At 43.6% G+C, this 25,803-nt stretch overlaps 1 protein-coding gene across 1 annotated transcript; it reads left to right on the forward strand.

Moving 5' to 3' along the window:
* Window positions 1-415: 415 nt before the first annotated feature.
* On the forward strand, window positions 416-25,803 carry LOC132403180 (extracellular calcium-sensing receptor-like). The gene is made up of 7 exons (XM_059986543.1): window positions 416-562; window positions 19,101-19,348; window positions 20,842-21,172; window positions 21,371-22,204; window positions 22,781-23,008; window positions 24,672-24,795; window positions 24,890-25,803. Exons 1-7 carry the CDS (start codon window positions 416-418, stop codon window positions 25,801-25,803), a joined length of 2,826 nt encoding a protein of 941 aa, XP_059842526.1.

The raw sequence follows: 25,803 nt of genomic DNA on the forward strand, positions 1-25,803 counted from the left end.
TAGAACATACAAGGTAAATTGTAGGACTCTGAGGAATGTAGTAAAACAGAGAGATCTGGGAATACAGATACACAATTCCCTAAAAGTGGCGTCACATGTAGATAGGGTCGTAAAGAGAGCATTGGGTACATTGGCCATTGTAAATCAAAGTATTGGGTATAAGAGTTGGAATGTAATGGTGAGGTTGTATAAGACATTTGTGAGTCCGAACTTGGAGTATTGGGAGCAGTTTTGGTCACCTAATTACAGGAAGGATATTTATAAGTTTGAAAGAGTGCAGAGAAAGTTTACAAGGATGTTTCTGGGACTTGAGACATTGAGTTACAGAGAAAGGCTGAATAGGTTAGGACTTTATTCCCTGGAGTGTAGAAGAATGAGGGGAAATTTGATAGAGGTATATAAAATGATGACAAGAATGCCTACAGGTTTACTGGTGAGGCCCGAACTGCAGAAGCCCTCGGTTGTACTGGCGAATAGGATGGCAGTAATTGTCAGGATCTCTACGAAGCGGGAGGTCACCTTCAAGCGGGGGATACGCCTGGCGCATCTTTTCCTGGCGACAGTAATGTCCAGTGTCTCTGGGAGACAAGTCGGGAAGTAACTAGTGGTAAATGGGGGACGGTTGAACGCTGAGTCATTCAACTTCGGGGAATCCCCGCTATCTGCGGGTTGGGAGGGGAAACTGGTAGAGAAGAACTTGGAGCTGGAAGTTGTCCTTTCCACTGACGAGTTTGATGTAGGTTGCTCCCAGAGCACTCGGCACACTATCTAGGAGACGGAGCACACTCCGTTCAGAGAAAGGTCGTGGCGACTGGCCCCTGCAGAGCAGGAGGACGTTCGGTAGCATTTGTATAGGTTTAAGGAATCTGGAATCATCACTGAGACGCGAAGGTGGATATTACCGGATCGCCATAAGTGAAGGTGACAATGAGTAGACGGCATTTAAATGCCCACTTCCTGACTCCACTTCGTGGTCTTCCGGCGCATCCACCAAGTGGACCTCGCCCGCGGCATTCTGGGAAATCTGCTGTTTCCCATTACTCTCGCTACCTCTCAGGGCCGTTACACGTTTGGCTTGGACTGGTCCCTCTTCAAAACTCGTTATCAGGCCCAATGCAGCCACGCATTTCATCAAAAGTAGCTCGAAGCTCCGGGTGATTGGACAATGTTCTAAGGAAGCTCTCTCCAAATCTCTCCTTGCAGGCTCCCATGAGCCTCCTCACAATAGGAGTGTTGGTAACTACAAAATTTGACACGCCGCCTTTCTCAACAGGGTCGGGACAAACTAGCATCAGAGGCCTCAGCCACTCCCACATCGGCTTCCGAGAAGGCCAGCTTCCCTGACAAATAGCCATCATACGGATAATCTTTCGCACTAAGATCACATACCTCTAGTGCAGTGAATGGCGCCAACTGTAAATCCGTGAAGTACTGATTGTAAAATGAACGGTACAGCAAAGCGACCTGCGACCCTGTGTCAAGTATGGCTCTAGAATAAATATGTTCTATCTATCGCGCTACACTGGAGCTTGACCCCACTAGCCTTTAGTAATAGGGTTCGTTGCTTTAGGATGTTCTTAGATAATTGCTGGGAATTTGTTCCGCCCCGCTCCTTGATACGCTAGGACATCTCCCCATTGGGTCTCTTTTAAGTTTTCCCAACGACTTTCTCTGCTTTGCTACCCGGTGTTTACTCTGGGAAGGATTTCGCGTCGTTTACAGTCCCGCCTGAAGTGTCCCTCTTCACCACAGTTTTAACAGACATTCCGGCCGCTCCCCTCCGGCGGGTTATTTCTGCTCTTAAAATTTCAGGTTTGCTTCTGCCATTTGCTTTCAGTTTCTCTTCCGCCGTTTCGATGTTCTCATCTCGTTACTCTGCTTTAAATTTCTACCAATGAGCGCCTTTATTTCGCAGCCATTACCCTGCACAACTATTAATGCTGCACAGTATGTTATTGTGCGTACTTATTAAAATATTTCAAGTTTTTCTAAATATTATTGTAAAATAGTACTTATAATATTGGCAAAATTTGCTGACATTTTGCTTTAATATGTGTGGTATGTTGTTGGGTAAGTGTCCATATATTCTGTTAGCATGATGTTAATTATAGGATAAATTTGTCAGTAAGTTCAGCTTCGTCATTAGGATTTCGCGGGTCTCTCCATCTATGGTTTTGTTATTAAAGTCAGGCTGTGGAAAAGTTTTTCAAGTAATTCTATTTTGACTAGCGTTTCGAGGAGTAGCATCTTCATTATTTTCTTGTATAGCATTGTTGTTGAATTTAGGTTCCTTTCATTCTGGCTCTTGTGTAATCAAGTTTTATCTGGTTTAACACGTCTTTTGGAACATAGTTATTTTTAAAAAATAGCAATTTGCGTTGAACTGCTATTCTTTGTGGCTTTACCTGTATGTGTCAAAACCACGGATTCAGCAGCGCAGCAGATTCGGCAATTGCCTTCGTGAATATGCACGTGCCAGCTAATTATTATTTCATTGCGATAGTATTTCACTCCTTTCTGTTTGTTGAGACGTGAACACAGGAACAGTTCACTGCCTGTCTGCTTTCTGCCTTGCCCCAGAAATTGGACCGTTGATTCAACTGATTCTGAAGACCAGTGGTATTCGTTTTATACTTGTTCTTTCCAGCCGCAGTGTCGACTTCCTTTCCTATTTGAGAGTTTTAGTGACGGCTCTATTTGAATGTTAGCTGTATAATTTTCGGTCTCCTGGTGCCTGCTCGCCTATTCAGCAGTGCACCAATATGACCGGCTCTAGCTCCATCATGTCCTGGCGATCCCCAGACAGTCCATAGACGTATCTCCATTTGTAAAGTGAAACGGGTATTGCTTTTCATACCTACGAACAGGCTTTGGTTTTAGCCGTCTCTATCACGAAGAACAGAGGCTGAACAGAGGACCGCCTAAGCTGGGTACAGAATTCGTCCGGAGGTGGTATTTTTTCCCACCTGTCCTGCATATCTGCAGAGCTTTCTCCAATTCGTCACCCGGGGAAGAGACCGATTGGGGACTGAAGCCGTTCACCGGTAATTATTATTGTCATATTTTATTTATCCTGGCAGAAAAGATCACCATGAAAGTGCAAGTGATAAAGGAGGCGACCACAAAGGTCGTGGCGGCCTTTGCTGAAACGGTTTAAGTGCGCATTCTATTTAAGGAGACTCTGCGGCAAAACCGCTGCGGCGTGCAGTGATCAAGCTGTGAGGCGTGGATTGCCGAACACATTGTTGCCATCGATATCGGGCTGTGCTTCCTTACCGGGGAAATTTCGAACTTCAGTGCATGCAGTGGAAGTTCTTGGGGTGAGGACCTTCCTGCACATAGTTCACCATTTCAGCTTTCCCGAAGATGCATTAGGGATGGACTTCTGTGAAACCACTTGGCCGGCTCCCGCAGTGCAGTGGAAATGAAAGTTTGCATCAAATCAGCGACCACTGCAAAGACTAGTTCATGGATAGGAACTCTTACAATGTATATAAAGCGGTGAGCTCTTCATGTGAAAGAGTCCAATGGGTATTCGCAAACAACCCAGGTGCACGTCTTTCAACCTTTTAAACATGGCAGAACTGAAAAGGGCTCCCTTTCACTTGATCCATTTTACGACTTCTTTCAAAGCAGCAGATTTTGGGCATTCAAACCAGAATATTTGTTGTACAGTTAAGGGCAGGGAGCGCCGAAAGTTGTAGGACAGATTTATCTTAAAGTAGAAGTGCAGTTTCGCTGATAGTGACCGCGGATGTGTAAAGTGCTAATGTCTCTTTCCAGTCAAACTTGGTAGTTCTCCTTTCATGCCATTGAAATTTCCTTTATTCTGCTGAAATACTGATACTTTGGAGTTTTTTCCCTCTCAAATTGCAATGTGAACTTGATCATATTGTGCAAACACGAGGAAATCTGCAGATGCTGGAAATTCAAACAACACACACACACAAAATGCTGGTGGAACACAACAGGCCAGGTAGCATCTATAAGGAGAAGCACTGTCGACGTTTCGGGCCGAAACCCTTGTTTGATCATATTGTGATCACTGCTCCGTAAGGCTTTCTTAAGCTCTACTATCAGCTCCAGATTATTGCACAACACCCAATGCAGCACAGCCGACACCCCAGAAGGCTCAGCAATAAGCTGCTCTAAAAAGCCATCCCTTGGACATTCTACAAATTCTCTTTCTGGAAGTCCACTGCGGGTCTGGATTTCACAATTGACCTTTATGTCAAAATCCCCAACGATCATCAGTGTATTGCCCTTGACACGGCTTTTCTATTTCCTGCTGTAATGTGTAATCCCCGCACCATCTGTTGTCTGGAGGCCTATATACGACTGCCATTATGGTCCTTTCACCCTTGCCATTTCTTCAGTCAACCCATAGAGAATCTATGATTTCAGATCTGTGCCATCCCTTTCTAACGATTTAATGTTATTTCTTAGAAAAAGGGTCACAGCAGCACCTCTGTCTATTATCCCATCTTTCTGATACAGCGGATGTCCTTGGACGTTCAGCTCCCAATTGCAGCCATTCTTCTGCCAAGTTTCAGAGATGGCCACGATGAATACTTGCCAGTCTGTAGCTTAATTTCAAGGTCGTCCATTTTATTTTTTTGGCTGCGTGCATTCAAATATAACACCTTCAATCAAGAATTCTTACTTTGTGTTTAAACTGCACCATGCCTCTACTGGCCTGTAAACCATCCAACTGGCTGTGATTATGCCTCATCTCCTGCCTCTGCTTTCTATCATCTCTGTTGCAGGTTATCTTTGATTTATTTTTGTTTACCCCTTCGTCAGCCCTATATGTCCCGTTCCCATCCCCCTGCCAAATTAGTTTCAACTCTCCCGAAGAGCTCTATTAAACCTGCCTGCAAGGATATTGGACCTCGTTGGTTCAGCTGTCACCCATACCTTTTGTACAGGTCGTACCTTCCCCCAGAAGAGGCACAGTGATCCAGGAACCCGAAGATTTGCCCACTACTCCAGTCTCCCCTCCACGCATTAATATGCATGATCATGCTATTCGTACGCTCATTAGGAAGTGACACAGGCAGCAATCCTGAGATTACTAACCTGGAGGACTCTCTTCAGGAAATTCTCCTTTTTTTACATATTCATCGGTACCAACCTGTACCAAAACTTCAGGCTGTTTACCGTCTCCCTTCAGAATTCTCTGTACCCCATCTGAGATATCCTGGGAGGTAACATACCATTCGTGTAGCTGTATCAGGCTGACAGAACATCCTCTCTGTTCCCCTCACTATTGAATCCCCTATGAGTAACGCATTCCTCAGCTTCTTCTCCCCCTTCTGCACCACGGAATCAGGTTCATTGCCTGAGACCTGATCGCCGTGGTCATTGTCTGTCAGGGCATACCCCCAATAGCATCGATAAAGAGATACCGTTTATTCCAGGAGTTTTCTCTACTATCTGAGCTCTTCCTATCGCTTCACTGACAAGTCATCTAGTTAACAAACTCCTGGAGCCTCAGGGTGACTAACTGATTGTAGCTCCTATCTATCTCTTGCTCACTTTCCCTTATAAGCACTAGGTCATCAAGTCGCAGCTCTAGATCCCTAATACTGTTTCTCAGAAGCTGCATCACTGTTCACCTGGCGCAGGCGTGACCACCTGGGAGACTGGAAGATCCTAGGATTCCCACATCTAACACCCAGAGCAAAGTACGAACCAAACAGACATGCTCTCTATTCCTCCAAAAAAAGAAAAATGCACAGGGAAAAATTGTTGCAATGGAACGGGGCGAACCCAAACGTAGAACACAAACACAGAGGTAGAGGAATCTAAAGTATTTATTAACGGTTACAGGGAAGGCCGGGGTGCGAGGATTAGGAAGAGGAAAGCCGAAGAGCGAGGAAGGCTTGACCGAGAATCGAACCCGGATCACTACGGTGGGAACGCAGCATTTAACTACCAAACCAACGAAGAATGTAAGCGGCCGACGGAAGGAGGCAGAGCAGGGATGCAGACCAGGGTGCGAGCGTGGCTCGAGGAGAACAGCAGGCGGAAGGATAAACAGGAAGACTGAGGCATGCAATTCTCCTATTAACACGGAGAGAGAGTTAACACAGACAAACAGCGCAGAAACAGAACTTAGAATACACAATTCTAAGCGGCCCAGAGATAAATTTTACACAGGCAAACAGCGTGGGTGAGCAGAGAAGCAGGAGGCAGGCAAAACTTTTATTGACACGGGGGGTTGCTGCAGCTGAATGGTAAACAGGAGACAGGCGGTAGGCAGCACTTATCTTAACACGGAGCGTTATATGGAAAGGAAAACGGCAGACAATCCCCTTCGTGACACAGGGCGTTGCTGGAGCTGAACGCCGAACAGAAGACAGGCGGCAGGCAAAATTTATCTTGACACGGAGCGTAGAAAGGCAAGCAGCAGACAATACTTTTCCTAACACAGAGAGACAGAGGTTCACAGGTAAACCTCGGTACTGAAGAATAACTTAGAATTCACAATTCTAAGCGGCTTGGAAAATGAATAATCGCATTGGCTGAAACAACGGTCTGGCAATAAGTGGATGCAAATCCGAGGTTTAATTGCCGCAGGTTTAAAACAGAATCAGGTGCCGCAATAAAGGAGCCCAGGAGGACACGGGGAAAAGGGAATTAGGATAATAAGAGGAATTAACGGTCGGGACCGTGACAAAAATGAAGTCCACCTACCCACTTATATCGCCGAAGCTGAAATGAGTCAAAGACCAATCACTCTGCCTCAGACCACTCCATCAATAACCTCTCCTTTGATGACCACTCTACTAGACAGTGTCTCCCTTTATTGCCTGAACCTTCCTAGCTCTCCAACTCACGATTGGGGCTCCGGTCATAGTCTAGTTCCCGGGACGTGTGCCCTATTAAACTTTGCTCCTTGACCTGTGCGCCACCTCCTCTCTTGGAGCTCTACAACTCACTGTTGTTGCGCCTGTTGCTCATGACATACTTCCAGAATGCTTTGGGGTTTTCCTTAATAGTGTTCGCCAAGGCCTTCTCATGACCCTTTCTTGCTATCCTAATTTCATTCGTACGCTCCTTCATGCTAGCCGTATAATCATCTCGATCTCTATCGTTACCTAGGATTTGAACCTTTCGAAAGTTCTTCTTCTTGCGTATATTTTCAACTACCTTTGTACACCACTGTTCCTGTACCCTACCATCTATTTCCTGTCTCCTTGGAACGTAACTATGCAGAACACCACGCAAATATCCCCTGAAAATTTGCCACATTTCTGCCGTACATTTCCCTAAGAATATCTGCTCCCAATTTATACTTCCAAGTTCCTGCCAGATAGCTTCATATTTACCCTTTCAACAACTAAAGGTATCCTAACTTGTCGGCTCATATGCCTTTGAATTGCTATGGGAAAGGAGACAGAATTTTGATCCCTATCTCCAATATGCTCTCGCACTGAGATACCTAACACCTGACAAGTTCGTTTCCCAATAGGAGATCAAGTACAGACTCTCCTCTTAAAGGCTTATCTATAGATTGTGTCAGGAAACCTTCCTGAACACAACTAACAAAATCCACCCTCATCTAAACCCTTACTCTAGGGAGATGCCAATCAATATAGGGGAAACTAAAATATCCCAACACGACGACCCTGTTATTGTTGCACCTTTCTGGAATTAGTTTCTCTAAATGCTCCTCGTTGTCGAATTTAATATTGGATGGTTTATAAAATACACCTAGTAGAGTTATTAACCCCTTCCCGTTCTTAACGTCCACCCACAGAGACTCCGTAGGCAATCCCTCCACGACTTCCTCTTTTTCTGCAGTCTTGCCACTATCTCTGATCAACAGTGCCACGCCCACCACTTCTTTTGCCTCGCTCCCGTCCTTTCTGAAAGATCTATTTTGTGAATTTATCAGCCAATATAAGCAAGGTTTGCTCTAGGGGAACGGCCTTGTCGAGGGAAGTGCCTTGTGAGAAAAGTGCGAGTCTTTGGCTCGAGAGTCTTCAACGAGGAAGCTGAGGGAGGAGATTACGCCATAATTGGAGAGGGTGAGAAGCGGTGAAGAGATGACAGGTAAACTGATTCAGTGTGATGCTTGCATGGTGTGGGAGGTCAGGGATACTGATCGTGCCTCTGGCTGCTACAACTGTGTTAAGTGTGTCCAGGTCCAGCTCCTGAAGGACCGTGTTGGGGCACTGGAGAGGCAACTGGATGACCTCAGGTTCATCCGGGAAAACGAGAGTTTTCCGGACAGGACCTACAGCAAGATCGTTACAACGAAGATACCGGAAGAGAGAAGGGGGCCGACGATGAGGAAGGGATGGATACTTGAAGATCGGGAGATCCCGATGGATGTGCCTCTTGAAAACAGGTTCACCCTCTTGGAAGCTGTCGGGACAGAAGACACTGCCAGTCTGAGAGGCGGACAGATCTGCGAATCAAAGACTGGCGCTGAAGCAAAGCCGAGGAGACAGAAGTCAGGCAGAACCGTGGTAGCAGGGGACTCCATAGTGAGAGGTACAGAAAGCGGTTTCTGCGCCAGCAGACGGGATTTAAGGATAGTGTGTTGCCTCCCTGGTGCCAGCATCCAGGATGTCACGGACGGATTGCAGAGCATCCTCAAGGGTGAAGATGGCAGCAGGATATAGTAGCGCATGTCGGCACAAATGAGGTCAGGAAGAAGAGGAAAGAAATTCTGCAGCGTGTCTTCAGATAACTCGGAAGAAGGCCGAAAAGCAGGACCTCCAGGGTGGTTATCTCTTGTTTGCTTCCAGTTCCTCCTGCTGCTGAGGGCAGGAACAGGGAAATAGGGAATCTGAATGTGTGGCTGCGGAGCTGGTGCGGGAAGTAGGGATTTAGATTCTTAGACTACTAGGATCTGTTTTGGGGTAAGGATGAATTGTACAAAAGGGACGGATTGAACCTTAATAGGCGGGGAACTAGAATTCTGGCAGGCAGGTCTGCCACTGCTACGCGGGTGTGTTTATACTACGTGGGGGGTGGGGAAAGGGGACGAACTGGAAACACAAGGATGGGTTAAAGGGAAAAAGAGAATAAGAAAAGTTAATAAAGACAACAGAATTAAAGGGGCAGAAAGCTCAGGGAGGCATCGGAGCATATGGCCAAGAGCAATAGGAATAGATGTGATAGGTGAGGGGAGTAATGGATTAGAAGTATTATTTACGAATGCACGATGTATAACAAATATAGTGGATGAGCTTGAGGCTGAGTTGGAAATTGGCAAGTATGATGCTGTAGGAATAACAGAGACATGGCTACAAGAGGACCAGGGCTGGGGAATGAATTTTCAAGGTAATATCGAAAATACAGACAGGTGGGCAGCAGGGGTGGGATGGCTCTGTTGGTGAGGAATGAAATTCATCCTCTTGCGAGGGGTGAGATAGAATCAGGAGTTGCAGAGTCAGTATGGATAGAACTGAGAAATTGTAAGGGCAAAAATACCCAAATGGGAGTTATCTACAGGCCCCCCAAACAGTACCCTGGTTATAGGGTGCAATCTGAATCAAGAGTTAAAATTGGCATGTTGCAAAGGTAATACTACTTTTGTTATGGGGGATTTCAATATGTAGGTAGACTGAGAAAAACAGGTTTGTACTGGACCCCAAGAATGGGATGGGTTCTTAGAGCAGCTTGTACGGGAGCCTACCAGGGAGAAGGCAATTCTGGATTTAGTGCTGTGCAAGTGTAACATAGCAAAGATGTGCGGGAAGCCAGAGGATTGGGAAACTTTTAAAGAGCTGCAGAAGATAGCGAAAAAGGCAATACGGATAGAACGGTAAGGTACGCAGGTAAGCTAGCCAAAAATATAAAGGAGGACAGTAAAGGCTTCTGTAAGTATGTGAAACGGGAAAAATTAGCTTAGACCAAAGTTGGGCCCTGGAAGACAGAATCGGGTGAATTTATTATGGGGAACAAGGAACTGGCAGACAAGTTGAACAGATAGTTTGGATCTGTCTTCACTAGGGAAGACACAAACAATATCCTAGATGTAATAGTGGCCAGTGGACCTAGCGAACGGGAGTAACTGAAGGAAATTCACATTAGGCAGAAAATGGTGTTGGGTAGACTGATGGGACTGAAGGCTGATAAATCCCCAAGGCCTGATGGTCTGCATCCCAGGGTACTTAAGGAGGTGGCTCCAGAGATCGTGGACGCATTGGTAATCATTTTCTAATGTTCTATAGATTCAGACTCAGTTTCTGAGGATTGGAGGTTAGCTAATGTCATCTCAATTTTTAAAAAAAGAAGGGAGAGAGAAAAGAGGGAATTATAGACCAATTAGCCTGACTTCAGTGGTGGCAAAGATGCTGGAGTCAAATACAAAAGATTAAATAACGACCCATTTGGATAGCAATAATAGGATCGGTCCGAGTCAGCATGGATTTACGAAGGGGAAATCATGCCTAACTAATCTAGAATTTTTTGAGGATGTAACTATGAAAATTGACAAGGGAGAGCCAGTGGATGTAGCGTAACTGGACTTTCATAAAGCCTTTGAAAAGGTCCCACATAGGAAATTAGTGGGCAAATTAGAGCACATGGTATTGGGGGTGGTGTACTGGCATGGATAGAAAATTGGTTGGCAGACAGGAAACAGAGAGTAGGGATAACGGGTCCCTTTCGGAATGGCATGCAGTGACTAGTGGGGTACAGCAAGGTTCGGTGCTGGGACATCAGGTATTTACAATATACATTAATGATTTAGATGAAGTTATTAAAAGTAACATTAGCAAATTTACAGATGACGCAAAGCTGGGTGACATGTGAAATGTGAGGAGGAAGTTATGAGAATGCAGGGAGACTTGGACAGGTTGGGTGAGTGGGAAGATGCATGGCAGATGCAGTTTAATGTGGATACATGTGAGGTTATCCACTTTGGTGGCAAGAATAGGAAGGCAGATTACGATCTGAATGGTGACAAGTTAGGAAAGGGGGAAGTACAACGAGACATAGGTGACCTTGTTCAACAGTCACTGAAAGTAAGCATGCAGGTACAGCAGGCAGTGAAGAAAGCTGATGGCATGTTGGCCTTCATAACAAGAAAGGCTGAGTATAGGAGCAAAGAGGTCTTTCTGCAGTTGTACAGGGCCCCGGTGAGAGCACACCTGAAGTATTGTGTGCAGTTTTGGTCTCGAAATTTGAGGAAGCACATTCTTGCTATTGAGGGAGTGCAGCGTAGGTTCACGAGGTTAATTCCCGGGATGGTGCGTCTGTCATATATTGAAAGATTGAAGGGACTGGGCTTGTATACACTGGAATTTAGACGGATGAGAGGGGATCTGATTGAAACATATAAGATTATTAAGGGATAGGACACGCGAGAGGCAGGAAACATGTTCCCGATGTTGTGGGAGTCCAGAACCAAAGGCCACAGTTTAAGAATAAGAGGTGGGCCATTTAGAACGGAGTTCAGGAGAAACTTTTTCACCCAGAGACCTGTGGATCTGTGGAATGCTCTGCCGCAGAAGGCAGTGGAAATCAGTTCTCTGGATGCTTTCAAGAAAGAGATAGATAGAGCTTTTAAAGATAGCGGAGTCAAGGGAAATGGGGAGAAGGCAGGAACGGGGTACTGATTATGGAAGATCAGCCATGATCTCATTGAATGGCGGCGCTGGATCGAAGGGCCGAATTGCCTACTCCTGCACCCATTGTCCATTGTCTATTATCTAAGCCTGGCACTCGAAATAATCATTCCTGCCCATGAGCCACCCAAGTCTTTGTAATGGCCACAACATCATGGCTGCCAGGTCTGAACTCATCTGCTTTGTTCATAATGCAGTCCTCTTTGCATTAAAATAGACCCTTCTCAAACCATCAGTCTGAGCGCGTCCCTTCTCTTTCACCTGCCTATCCTCCCTCTCGCATTTCTCCAAACTTTCTCTGGTTGAGAGCTAAACGTCTCTTCCTCTGTTTCCTCAGTTCCGTTCCAATGCCCCCCCCCCCAATTCTAGTTTAAACTCTCCCCAATAGCCTTAGCGAACCTATAACTTATATGGCTTAGCGAAATTATAAACAACGACTTGTCCTACAAAGCCATCTGCAGCAATGAATTCCAGAATCTCACCATCCTTTGTCTTAAGAAATTCTTCTTTAAAACTTTTCGAAAGGGACTTCCTTCAATTCTGACGCCGTGCTCTCAGGCCTCAGCTTGCCCACTGTTGGAAACGTCCTCCCAACTTCCATTCTATCTAGGCATTTAAATATTCTGTATTATTTTTAGGTTCAATGAACCCCTCCGCATCACGGTTTCCTCTGAGCTGCGTGGGTGCGCTGTCCCGCAGTAACTGAAATGTTTCCACATAAATAACCTTTGATGCCGCACGTTCGGGTAAACAGGCGATGCTGAATTCGAAGAACATTGTGTGGAGCGGCATCAGGCAAGAGCTGTTGTAAGATGTCGAAACTTTCTAATTTTATTGGATGCCTCGGTTATTTCAGTCCAATCATATCCATCAGTATTATGTGAATTGCAAAGGTATCTCAGAAAGAATTGATTAAAGTAATTAATATTACTTAAAATAACCGATTCACCCATACATTGTTAATTTTTCATCTATATTATAGTTAGGATGTGGAAGGGTAGTTTCTTATATAGTAAGATACAGTAACTAAATAGAGCCTTTGACCCATCCGGTACATGCTAGCCATCAAGCACCCAATATGAAGTATTGGAAACAGGAGAGAACTGCTTCCAATTAAAAATACAGGGGTTGTATGATGATTTATATGTCATAAAACAATCTTGAAATGCATTGAAAATTTTGATAATTTGGCACATGAGGGACATTGGTGGCTGTCCGATTTTCCGGTATGTTGGACGTGTTTCTGTTAATAAACTGAGAGACATTATATAGACGTCACAATGTGTTTTAATTCATTTTTTCCATGTATGTTATATGTTTAAGTGCTCTCTGGGAAGCAGCACATTGCTGAATTAGTCTAGCAACAGAGGATTCCCAATAGTAGAATGTAGATTGGAATCGGTGCCTCAGCGAGGGAGAACGAAGCATAAGGTTTAGCGATCTAGTAAATGGAGCGGTGAATGACAGACGTCAACAGGTGAGTGAGATATCAGACTATCAGATTTTCAAAGGGAGATAGAATGAAATTCCTTTTGCTTATAGTTTCATGAACCTTGACATGAGACATGAATCAGCTTTAAGGATCATGGATTAATTTTACTATTAATATTTACTTGCACTGTATTGGAAATTTGCTGCAGAGAGTTGGTCAAGGTGGGACATGCATAAAATACCTCATTAGCATTGAACAAATACATATAATAAAATATGAAAAAAAGTTAACCGTTAAATATTCATATAGAATAAAATGTGCATAAACTATAAATACCAGCAAGTATTTGTAATGTAAACAGCATTATAAAAAGTGGTTAAGGTGTTTACAGTACAATGCAATGACAGAGAGGTTAGGGTAAGGGTTAGGTTTGCCATCCTGAAGGTGTGGCAACCTAAAATGGCTGATCAGATTAACTGTCGGCGGAAAGAACACTTTCAGTTGACATGTTTTAATGTCCCTATAGGATTTCGTAGAAGGGAGCCAAGGGGAAAACGCACTTCCTGAAGAGTGATATAATTCATCGCGTAATGCAGACAGTGGAGCTGAGTACAATAATAAATGTGGTGAGATTTTGTTTCAAAGATATCTGCATCACACTTCAGTTGCTGCCTCCATTTAGTCATCTATCTCTACTTACACCATTAAGATTGTGATCAGCTGAAAAGTGCAGATGAGGGAAGTCTAGGGATTATTGTAACATGGGAGAACACGGGATCAATGGCCAATGCAGACTCCCGGAGAACCAGAATTCCGTAAATGGGTTGTTTAGGGGCTTGAATTTATGTCCGGCGCTGAAATGCGACAAATATTCGTACATTGATGTGTTTCTTATCTGCACTGCAAAATGTTACGTTTCAAACATCTTTGCATGAAGCCGACACTCTGGAGCCATTGAGTTCAACAGCCAGGAGATTATGTTGAAGCCTTATAAATCTCTACTTACGCTTCATCAAGAATATTGCATGCAGATCTGGTCGCCCCGATTATCAAAAAAGTGTTGACGCTCAGTGAAAAAAAAAAGCCCGATTGTAATTGCATTGTATATACCCTCAAAATTCAAATCTACCCCCACCCAACTTCTCCTACTTTTCAGGGAATATTCAACCTTATGTAAGACCGGGCAACTTATTCAACCTTATGTAAGACCGGGCAACATCCTTGTAAATTTTCTTAGTACTCTTCTCAATTTTGTCAATATATTTCCTGTAAGTAGGACCAGAACTACAGGAGGTTCTTGAAATTCAGCCCTACCAGAAACTAAAACAACTTCAACATAACTTGTACTGAAAACATCATTGATGAAGGTGGATGTACCAACAGCTCTATTCACTACACTATTGTCTATTGACTGTACTTTTTTTGACCAAACCGCTATGTAGAGCTTTATGAGAGGCCTTTCCAATATTCACGTAAACAATTTTACTGCCTTCCGAACATCAATCTCGAGGTGACCTCCTAAAAAACAGTATAATCATACAATACTGTGCAAAATTTTCAAGCGCACGCGCGCGCACACACACACACGTGCACACACACACACACACACACACACACACACACACACACACACACACACACACACACACACACACACATTTATATAAATGATGCCTATGATATTTGCACAGTACTACAGTAATTTATTGTATTACAGTGTACTGCTTACGCAACCACAGCTAAGACATAATTTTATGACACATGTAAGTGATAATAAACCAGATTCTGATATGGACTTAGTTTTTGGTTTTTCTTTACATTTTTTGAGGATTAGAGAGCATACCGGTAGGGTAGTATTTTGCTCTGGGTGTCGGATTAAGAAACCTGGGAATCTTCCAGTCTCCCAGATGGCCACATCTGCACCAGGTGCACCGAGCTGCAGCTCCTGAGAGAAGTATTAGGGATCTGGAGCTGTGGTTCGATGACCTACAGTTTATTAAGGAAAGTGAATAGGAGATTGAGTGGGGCTGCAGGGAGTTAATCACCCCGAGGCTTCAGGAATTAGATAAGTGGGTGACGGTCAGGGAAGCGAGGGGAAGAGTTCAGATAGTAGAGAGCACCCCTGAAGCCATCCCTCTCAATAATCGTTATCTCGTTTTGTATGCGGTTGAGGATGACCTGTCAGAGGATGACTAGCGCGATCGGGTCTCTGGCACTGAGCCTGGTTTCGTGATGCAGTAAGAGAAAGAAAAAGATGGGAAATGCGGTAGTCATAGTGGATTCCGTGGCGAAGTTAAAAGACAGGAAGTTCTGTCGGCTTGATAGCGATACCAGTATGGTGTGTTGCCTCCCAGGTGCCAGGGTACGAGATGTCTCGGATCCGGTGCGCAGTATTCTGGAGGTAGAGGGTGGCCTGCCAGCAGTCTTGGTATACGTTGCTACCAAAGAGGTCGGATGTAAAAGGGGGGAGTTCGTGAGGAGAGTATTAAGGGAGTTCGGTAGGAAACAGAAAGACAGGATCTCTAGGGTAGTAATATGCGGATTACTGCCTGTGCCACGTGCTAGCGTGTGCAAGAACAGCATGAGCAGGCGTATTAATGTGTGGCTGAGAGTCCGGTGCAGGGGCTGGGCTTCAGATTCCTAGACTATTGGGGCCTCTTCTGGGAGGTGAATGACCTGAACAAAAAGGACGGGTTACACCTGCACTCAAGGAGATACAATATCCTAGGGGGCTCAACCCAGTTAGGTAAATGACGAAGAGGTAAATAGCAATAAATCATAGATAGTGTGCAACAGAGATTATAGAAATAACAGGCAGGAGATGAGACTTAATCAAATCCAGTGCAGGAGTTACAGGGTAATAGAGGCGTGGTGCAGTAAAACAGAAAGCAACAAATACTGCATGAGAGTGTTATATTTGAATGCACGCAGCATAAGGAATAAAATGGACGACCTAGGAATTCAGCTGCAGATTGGTAAGTGTGGCGTTGTAGCCATCTCTGAAACTTGGCTAAAGGATAGCTGCCACTGGGACCTGAACATCCAAGTATGGTACGGTAATTGGCAATGATTGGCTAGCTGGCAGAGGGGGTGGTGTGGCTCTCTGTATAAGAAATTATTTTAAATCATTGGAAAGTGATACCACAGGATTGGAAGGTGTAGATTCTCTATGGGTTGAGTTTAGAAATGCCAAGGACACTAATGACAGTTGTATACCGAGCTCCAAACAACAGCCGGGTGGTGGAATACAAATTACAGCAGGAGGGAGAAAAGGCGTGCCAGAAGGGCAATGTCATGGTAATCTCTGGGGGTTTTAACATGAAAGTGGATTCGGAAAACCAGGCCAGTTCTGGACCTCAAGAGAGAATTAGTAGAATATCTCAGGGATGGCTTTTTAGAACGGCTTGTTGAACCCACTAGGTGATCGGCTGCGCTGGGTTGGGTGTTGTGCAATGATCCGGAGCTGATATTGAAGTTTAAGAGGGAATAAAATCAAATCCAATGTGTCTGTATTTCAGTGGCATTAAGGAAATTACAATGGTATGAGAGGGGAACTGGCCGAAGTTGAATGGAAAGGGCCATTTGCAGTAAGCACAGGCGAGATGCCATGGCTGGAGCTTCTGCGAAAAATGAGGGAAGTGCATGACAGATATATTCCAAATAGGAAGAATATTTCAAAAGGGAAGGACACTACGATGGCTGACAAGTGAAATCAGAGCCAAAGTAAAAGCAAAAAAGAGGGCGCACATGGAAGCCAGAGCTAGTGGAAAGATGGAGGATCTGGAAGCTTTTAAAAACTTGCAGAAGGAAACTAAACTATTTATTAGGTGATGAATTATGCGAAGAAGCTGGCAATTAGTATCAAAGAAGAATCTAAAAGCTTGTATAAAGGGTAAACGCTTATATAAAGTGTAAAAAAGTATCGAGGGTAGACATACGACCAATACAAAATGACGCTGGAGATATTGTACGAACCTACAAAATACTCAACACATCTTCAAGGAGCGGTGTCTCTGAAAGGCAACGTCCATTATTAAGGAGCCCTCGGAGCCAGGTCATGCCCTTTTCTCACTGTTGTCGTAAGGATGTACAGAAGTCTGAAGGCCCACACTCAGTGATTCGGGAAAAGCTTCTTCCCCTCTGCTATCCGATTCTTAAATAGACATGGAACCCGTGAATACAACCTCCCTTTTTAACATATATTATTTCTATTTCTAAATAGAAATTTCTATTTCTATTTAACTAAAAATAAATTAATCAGTCAATTACGGTGTATTCAATATATATACACCGTAATTGACTGATTAATTTATTATTAGTTTTATTTTCTTCTTGTATTACATTGAACTGCCGCTGCTAATGTGACAAATCTGACGACACATGCCGCTGATAATAAACCTGATTCTGATTCTAAAAGGCACCATAAAGCTAATCCGTGCGCATCAGCTCGGTTTAGGACCCAATGGACGCCAAGTGACTGCCGGGAAACGTAAGCGTGCTCAACACAATTTCACCTTACAGTTATGTAGAAATAAAGTCTGAAATCAAACCAAACTCTCGTGCCTGACTCTGATCAAATGAAACAAAGCGGAGGGAAGCCACAGGTTAACTATTGGGAAGACAAGCAAGTGTGTACACTCGACAGCAGAATGCCAAAGCAATGTTTGTGTAGGAGTGAATGCGCATGTGTAATGAGTGCATTTACCTTGAGATTTGGGCTCAGGTAAAGATTAGGTTGCTTTGTTCCAGGACTCCTTGTGCTAACAGTGTCCCGGAGCCTACGTCTGCGGCACACACTTAGAAAAGAAACCGTCTGTCTAAATCTGGGCTCCGAAGGACAGCCGAAGAACACATGTGGTTTGAAGGGCTTGGAAACTGTTTCCATACCCAATTTTCCACGTCACAGGGTTGCTAATCATATGTGTGGCCGGAGTGGCGAATTCGGGAGGTTACCGGCGAAACTACCCTACCGGACCCAGGGAGGACTTCAGACTTCACTTCCTTTTGCTGTGAGGTTCAGGGCTGTTAGGGTTCGCTTCCATTAAGTCCACGTGTGCTCGAGCCTTTCTATGTCCCAGCTGGTAGCCAAGTTATTTAATTTCCATTTTTGCCCACTTGCGATTTTGTCGATTGAGGGTGAGGGAACATGAATATTCCCTCAGGAGCGTACGCGGATGGTCCAGGTGCTTCGACCACACCTGACTGCAGTACACCACGCCATCTAGGTAGGCCACCATGTAGTCCTCACAGCCTTGGAGCACCCGATATATGAACCATTGGGAAGAGGCTGAGGCACCATCAAGACCAAAGGCAAACTAGTGAACTGAAGCGGGCCCAGAGGTGTGCAAATGGCAGTGGGCGGTTTTATTAGCCATCCAGGGGAAACTGCTGGTAGCCTTTGCAACGACCCAGTGTAGTGGTGGGGTCTGCCGGTCCAATTCTTTCCAGCATGTCATCAATGCGGGGCATAGGATAAACATAAAGAAAATAAATGACATTCAACTTCTGGAAATTCAGCGCATCTCAAGGTGGCTTCTTCGTGATGGTAACGTTAGGATTACTACAGTCACTATTTGAAGGCTGGATGACAGTCAGCTTCTGCGTGGTCCGAATCTTTACACTTACTCATAATCTTAGCCTTACTGATGTTTTCACTTACACAATTTTTCTCCTCTTGAAAAGTGACTGTTTGTCTGTCTTTGTTTATGTATAATTTTTCATAAGTTCTATGGTACTGATTTATTTTCCAGTGCGGGCAGAATAGCCATCTGGAAGTCGTATATTGCAATATAGAATAAGGTTGATAATAAAGTTTACTTTGACATGGGCTTTTGACTGTGAAACTACACTGTGAACCTCTGAGTTGTTTGAATCAATGGTGTTAAAGCCATTGTTATGTGTTATTGTTGCTGTATTTAATTAGCAACATGAATTTGCCTTGCAGCTAAAATGATCACTTAGCAACTTGCACATGCGATTTATCCCAGTGTCACAAAATAGTTGTAGTCATTCGGGATGTTCGTTATTTTCTAGCAGGCACAGATTTCTATTGAGAATATCTTCTTCCCTATTTAAAGACGGACTCGTCTTTAGCATCAGTATTAGTTCAGAAGAAGACGTATTCGATAGTCGCCATCTTTCTTCCTGCAATGTTTCAGTTCGTTTTCGGAGTCCTGGTAGGATCGGCTTTTCCGCTGGGTTTAGATGCGCTAAACTGTAGGCTTTGGGAAAGAATCCAACTGCCCAACATATCTAAGGGTGGTGACATTGTACTTGGGGGTATATTTTCTGTGCACTTAAACAGTTTCCAGCAGATAAATTCATTCACCAAATGGACAGAAGAAAAGACATGTAAAATGTTAGTTAATTATCTGATTGGTTGTGGCCTTGATAAATCGCTCTGTTTTATTCTTTCAAGAAATGAATTTACGATGAAATTTTACAGAGTATTTTTCTTCTTTGTTCAGTGACCTTTGAACTAATCTTACGTTGCGGGATATCGGCGATGATAAGAATTTTTCTCCTTATTAATGTTAATGTTGTCACCAATACATTCAGTGGCCACATTATTACATAACTCCTGTACGGAACAAAGTGGACACCGAGTGCTTGGCTGAGGTCTTCTGCTGCCGTAGCCTAACCACTTCCAGGTTTGACGTGTTGTGGGTTCACAGATACCCATCTGCACGGCATTTCTTAACTGCTGGGCATCTGAGTTACTCTCGCCTTCCTGTCAGTTTGTACCAGTCTGGTAATTCTCCTCTATGTTGTCTTATGAACAAGGTGTTTTCACTCATAGGACTGCCTCGCACTAGGTTTTTTTTTGTTCATCGCACCATTCACTGTAAACTGTTCAGAGTTTTGTGCGTGAAAAAGGAAGTCCGCTGATTGTGGGATACTCACACTACCCTATGTGGCATCAACAATCATTTCACTGTCAAAGTCACCTAGTTCATATTTTCCTCAATTCTGATGTGTGGCTTGAAGAACAACTTTAAACGCTTGACAATATCTGCATGCTTTTATGCATTGAATTGCTGCCAAGTGATCAGCATTAACAAGCAGGTGTGCAATTGTTCATAAGGAGTTAACCAATGACAACGGATTCAGATGGTTTGGTGAATGTGTTGTGTGACAAGGAAACCTGAATAATGTCAATTAAATCAAAAATAAAGGAACCATTATGTGTAGTTGCAACAGTAATAAGTAATAATTTAGCAATACAAAGCATCCGAATGACTGGAATTTTCAAGGGATAGACGTACTATTCTGACATTTATCTGACCTGAAACCAACGCCGATGTGTTCAATAATAAAATGTTAAGTCCTGTTGCATTAAACGTTGGAGACTCAGATTCTCAGATTCATATGAAACAAAGAATGAGGTGAAAACTCGTACCATCAAGATTTATGGATAACATCTGTAGAAGTGACGGAAGTTGGAGAATTCTTGTTGACTTCTGCCGCGATGGCGGCAGAGACGTGTGTGAGCGGGAGGGACAAAGGGACAATTACCCACTGAAGAATGGCAATAACAACGGGTGGTGCTAGGTAGAACAATCCTAATGAAACGAGGAAAGCAAAACAAAACCCATTATTTGCCATCCGAATCCATTATGACTGGTTCGATTTGGCATTATTAAAACATAGCATGGGTATAGTACCAGAAATGATCAACAACATACATAGATAATTTTAAATAATGATTTTTGTATTGATACAGGAGCGTTTTTAAAGCGTTTATTGAAAGGAATATATCTAGCAAAACAAAAGAATACTCTCTGTCTCCATGTCGGTAATATATATAACTATAATAACCCAATTCCAATTCCAAATCCAACCTGTGGTGATTTTCAGTTTTGATTTAAGGGGATTCCGCCTGTTACAGACCATGATTTTTACAATTGAGGAAATAAACAGAGATGAGAGACTTCTTCCGAACATCACACTGGGTTACAGGATTCACGACGACTGCAACACACCCGAGATTGCGACAGAGGTTGCTCTGGCACTGGTGAATGGGCAGGAAGAAACATATGTGAATCAAGCGTGTGACGGGCCGCTCAACATCTCCGGGATCGTTGGTGGCCGTGGGTCCTCGTCGTCCATCGCCATTGCAAGGACAACCGGACCTTTTCGAATACCACTGGTAAGATTTGGTTAAAAATTATAGTGGCCACAACTACACAAAAGGAACCAACTTTATTTTAATATCTACAGCACCAGTGAATAGGTTTATCACTGATATCGTCTAATGTTTGAACGTATCTTCATTCGAGCTCATGTACAATATTTCACCCTGTCGCACCCGCATTAACCCACGCATTAACTATCTGATTGAATGCAGGTCAGCCACTTTTCCACGTGTGTATGTCTCAGTGATAGGAACGAATATCCAACATTTCATCGAACTATTCCAAGTGACGAGCATCAGTCCAAGGCACTGGTGCATCTTGTTCAGAAGTTTGGATGGACATGGATTGGAACCGTTAACAGCAACAATGACTATGGGAACTCGGGGATGAGAGCCTTTGTCGAAGCTGCTGAGGAATTTGGACTTTGCATTGCCTTCTCCGAATCATTTCAGAGAACAGACTCTCCAGATAAGATCACCAGGATTGTACAAGTGATAAAGGAAGCGAGCACAAAAGTCGTGGTGGCCTTTGCCGTACTTGGCGAAATGCGCCTTTTATTTGCGGAGGTTCTACGGCAAAACCTCAGTGGCGTGCAGTGGGTGGGCAGTGAGGGGTGGATTACAGCAGACTTCGTGGTTGTAGATAGTGGCCGGCGCTTCCTTACCGGGGCAATCGGAACTGCTGTGCGTGCGCAGGAAATTCCAGGGTTGCAGGATTTCCTTCTAACAATCCATCCTTCCCGATTTCCCGGTAATCCATTAGTGATGACGTTTTGGGAAACCACATTCGGATGTACTTCTAGCTTCCATAGCGGGACCAATGAGGTTGGTTCAATTGGCCGGCTTCCATGGTGTAGCGGAAATGAGAGTCTGCTTCAAGTCGACAACGCCTACACCGACCTGACCATGGACGGGAACTCTTACATGGTATATAAAGCAGTCTACGCTTTTGCTCATGCGTTTCACGATATGCTTTCATGTGAAAGTGGCAAAGGGCCATTCCCGAACAAAACTTGTGCACGTCTTTCAACGTTTAAACCGTGGCAGGTAGGGAACGTATTACCTTTCACTTCAAACTTTTTATTGCAGACATCTTTCAATATAGCTATTGCAGTTTTGATATTCAGACCAGGGTATTACTTATACCGTAAATGGCAGGGCACTGAAGGTCAGAAAGATATACCTTGATGTACAAATGCACATTTCGCCAATAGTGGCCGTGCAAGTCGGCAGTGAGCATGGGTTACAGGAAAAGTTTGGATTTGCATACCTTGTAGTGTTGGAGAATTAGGAGTGAATTCATCGAACCCTACGAAATCATGAGGGACATAGATAAGGTGGACTGTATTAGTTTGTTCCCAAGGTTTAGTGAGCCCAAAATTAGACGGCAGATACAGACCAGGAGAGAAGAGATTTGAAAGTGACGGGAAAGACATGTTTACAAAGAGGGTACGGATATCTGGAATGTGTTGCCAGCGGAAGTGGTCCAGGCAGGTGTAATTAAGACAGATTTGGATAGTTCAATAGAGTAAAATATCTTGGAGAAGCATAGCAACAAAATCTTGAAGACAAAATCTCTTAAGTGCAAGAATCTTAATGCAATTTTTGAAGTCTATTTTTTAGCTCCTCCATTACATGAAGTCAATTTACTTCACCACAAAAGTTGGAGAGAATGTGCATTTTGATGAGAAAGGCAATCCAACAGCCGCTTATGACATTGTAAACTGGAAAATTAATGCAAACGGCAGCCTTGAAGTTCAGACATTTGGATATTACAACGGATCAGGTCCTCCGGGTAAAGAACTTGTGCTGAACCTACATGAGATTGTCTGGAGCGGTGGTAAGCGTCAGGTATGGCTGTCCTTTGAAAGTGACCAATTTTGTTAGCAGTTCAATCGTAATTATCCATTTTATAATACTACGTTATTGTAATCAACTGCGCAAGTAACGTATACTTGCATACATTGAATTATGGCACTTAAATACTTAGTGAAGGGACAGGGAGTCCATTTCAACCCAGGCATCACGTTGACGGTGTTTATTAATTCTGGAGTACAGCAACTGTAATGACATTAATACCATTAAGTAATATTTTATAGACAACTTAAGCTATATAACAAGCTTGCAGTAAATATTAAGTCACAATGTAGACGTCATAATATTCAAACGAGCATTGCTGAAGAATTCAAAACTTTCCTGTCCAGTTGTTACTCTTGGCAGCACTCCCGTGTTCCCTATGCAGCTGGCTATCCGAGATCCTCTGGTTGTGGGCAGTAGCGGTAATTCCATACTTTTGGAAGACATGAAATGAATTAATCATTCGAACTCAGAGAGATAGAAACAGCTCTGATGCGGCAGAATGGGGACCCCGGTGCACGTACAAACTGCCCTCCAAATCTGCTAAACTTAGCTCCTCTTCACAGTCCTCAGTTCAAATTTACACTGGATAATATTTGAATAGTACTTTTATAAGTATTGAAGTCACCATGAGCAGTTAAAATGTTCACATAAAAACTAATTAACATGGAAAAAGTTTGGACGTTTCTTTGGGGATTTCATCTGGTGAGGAAAATTAATGGTAATTTCCACACACGATAGAAAAACATCTCTCCAGCGCACAGTCCAAAGTCCCCCGTTATCTCTAGTCATAAGCCATACACTGCTGCTACAGAGAAAACATTACATGGCATGAAACATTACAACAAGATACATAAAGAAATGCAACATTACCTCGCTGCTCTTGAAATCTTGAAGAAATAGTAAAAGTAATAGTTAAATAAGGCATATTTTGACCTGTATGTGTGTGAAAGTTCCAGCATGTATAGCTCATCCTTATATACCCGAGAACGGGATCGGGTGTTCAACCATTTTATGGTAAGCCATATCGGTAGCTACGGACTCGCTTATCAATATTTCGAAATAGATGAAAATACAGAATGGCCGCTATACGTTTTGGTGACAATTGTTCATTACTGTTTTAAAATTTCACCCTAACTTTAAATTCATCCTGTATTACGATGGTTATGTTTAATCTCCATCACTGTTTTGTTTTCCCAACATTGTAAAAGCAGCAACATGTCTTACACTATATCACAAAGCATTTGTTACAGCTGTGTACAATTCTGAAGTGTGTAATTACAGGGAATATGCACTAATCTTTCCAAAGGCTGAATGATCAACAACAAAACGGCGCAGATAAGGTGATGAGGAAATTAGCAAATTATGCTCTTCCTCTGTATTGATCGTGGAAGAGCACGATGGAAACAGTTCATGGTCTTTGAAGCGATCTGCGATTCGTATCCAAAAGCAACTCTAAAATTTGTAAAGAAGAGAAAAACGAAAACATTCAAGGAACATTAGATGTAGTGTTTGTTGGAACTGTTAATCAGGTTAAATATCCAATACTTTGTATCTGTAAAAGTAACAGGGTCACAGACTAATTCCACACTTTTGAACGGCAGTCAGTACATTCCACATGCAAATAACCAAATATTATCTGTGTTTTTCGTTCAAGATTCCCCGGGCAGTCTGTTCTGAAAGTTGTTCCCCTGGCACAAGAAAGATAGCCAGGAAAGGACAACCAATTTGCTGTTTTGACTGCAAGTCCTGTGCGGATGGAGAAATTACTAACACTACAGGTGAGCGGATATACATGTTGGAAACTAACATTTACCCAAAGTGATTCCTCAAGCGTCCCCTCAATAATGGAATGGTCGCTTTTGCTTTTCACAGACTCCGCAGACTGCATGAAGTGTCCTCCCCTGTACTGGTCCAACGATCAGAAAGATCAATGCATCCCGAAGAAAATAGAGTATCTGGGTTTTACCGAAATCCTAGGCATGGTTTTGGTGATACTCGCTCTGGTTGGATTGTGTATGTCAGGTCTGACAGCGGGTCTCTTCTTTAGACATCGAGAGACACCTCTGGTTAAAGCTAACAACTCTGAGCTGAGCTTCCTCCTTCTATTTGCACTAAGCTGCTGTTTCTTATGCTCGGTCTCATTCAATGGCGAACCGTCACATTGGTCCTGTATGTTACGCCGCACGGCGTTTGGTGTCTCGTTTGTCATGTGTATCTCTTGTGTTTTGGTCAAAACCATTCTGGTGCTGACGGCGTTTAAGGCAACACATCCCAGCAGTAACAGGATGAAATGGTTTGGTCAAAGACAGCAGAGGATAAGTGTCTTCCTCCTGGCGTCCGTGCAGGGTTTAATATCTGTGTTTTGGTTGTTCATTGCGCCTCCTTTCCCCGTGATCAACACTAAATATTACCGGGAGAGGATAATTTTAGAATGTGATACAGGGTCCTCTGCAGCCTTCTACTCGGCGTCGGGTTACATCGCCCTGTTATCGTGCATTTGCTTTGTGTTGGCCTTTCTGGCACGGAAGCTACCAGATAACTTTAACGAGGCAAAATGTATAACATTCAGCATGCTCATCTTTTGTGCGGTTTGGGTCACTTTTATTCCGGCCTCAGTGAGTTCTCCTGGGAAATACACGGTGGCGGTTGAAGTGTTTGCAATCCTGGCGTCCAGTTTTGGATTGCTGCTCTGCATTTTTGCGCCGAAGTGTTTTATTATTGTAATCACTCCGGAGAGAAACACCAAGAAGCACATTATGGGTAAAGTAGATGAGAGGAATCTTTAA

This window comes from Hypanus sabinus, chromosome 2 (assembly GCF_030144855.1).
Source record: "Hypanus sabinus isolate sHypSab1 chromosome 2, sHypSab1.hap1, whole genome shotgun sequence".
Taxonomy (NCBI): domain Eukaryota; kingdom Metazoa; phylum Chordata; class Chondrichthyes; order Myliobatiformes; family Dasyatidae; genus Hypanus; species Hypanus sabinus.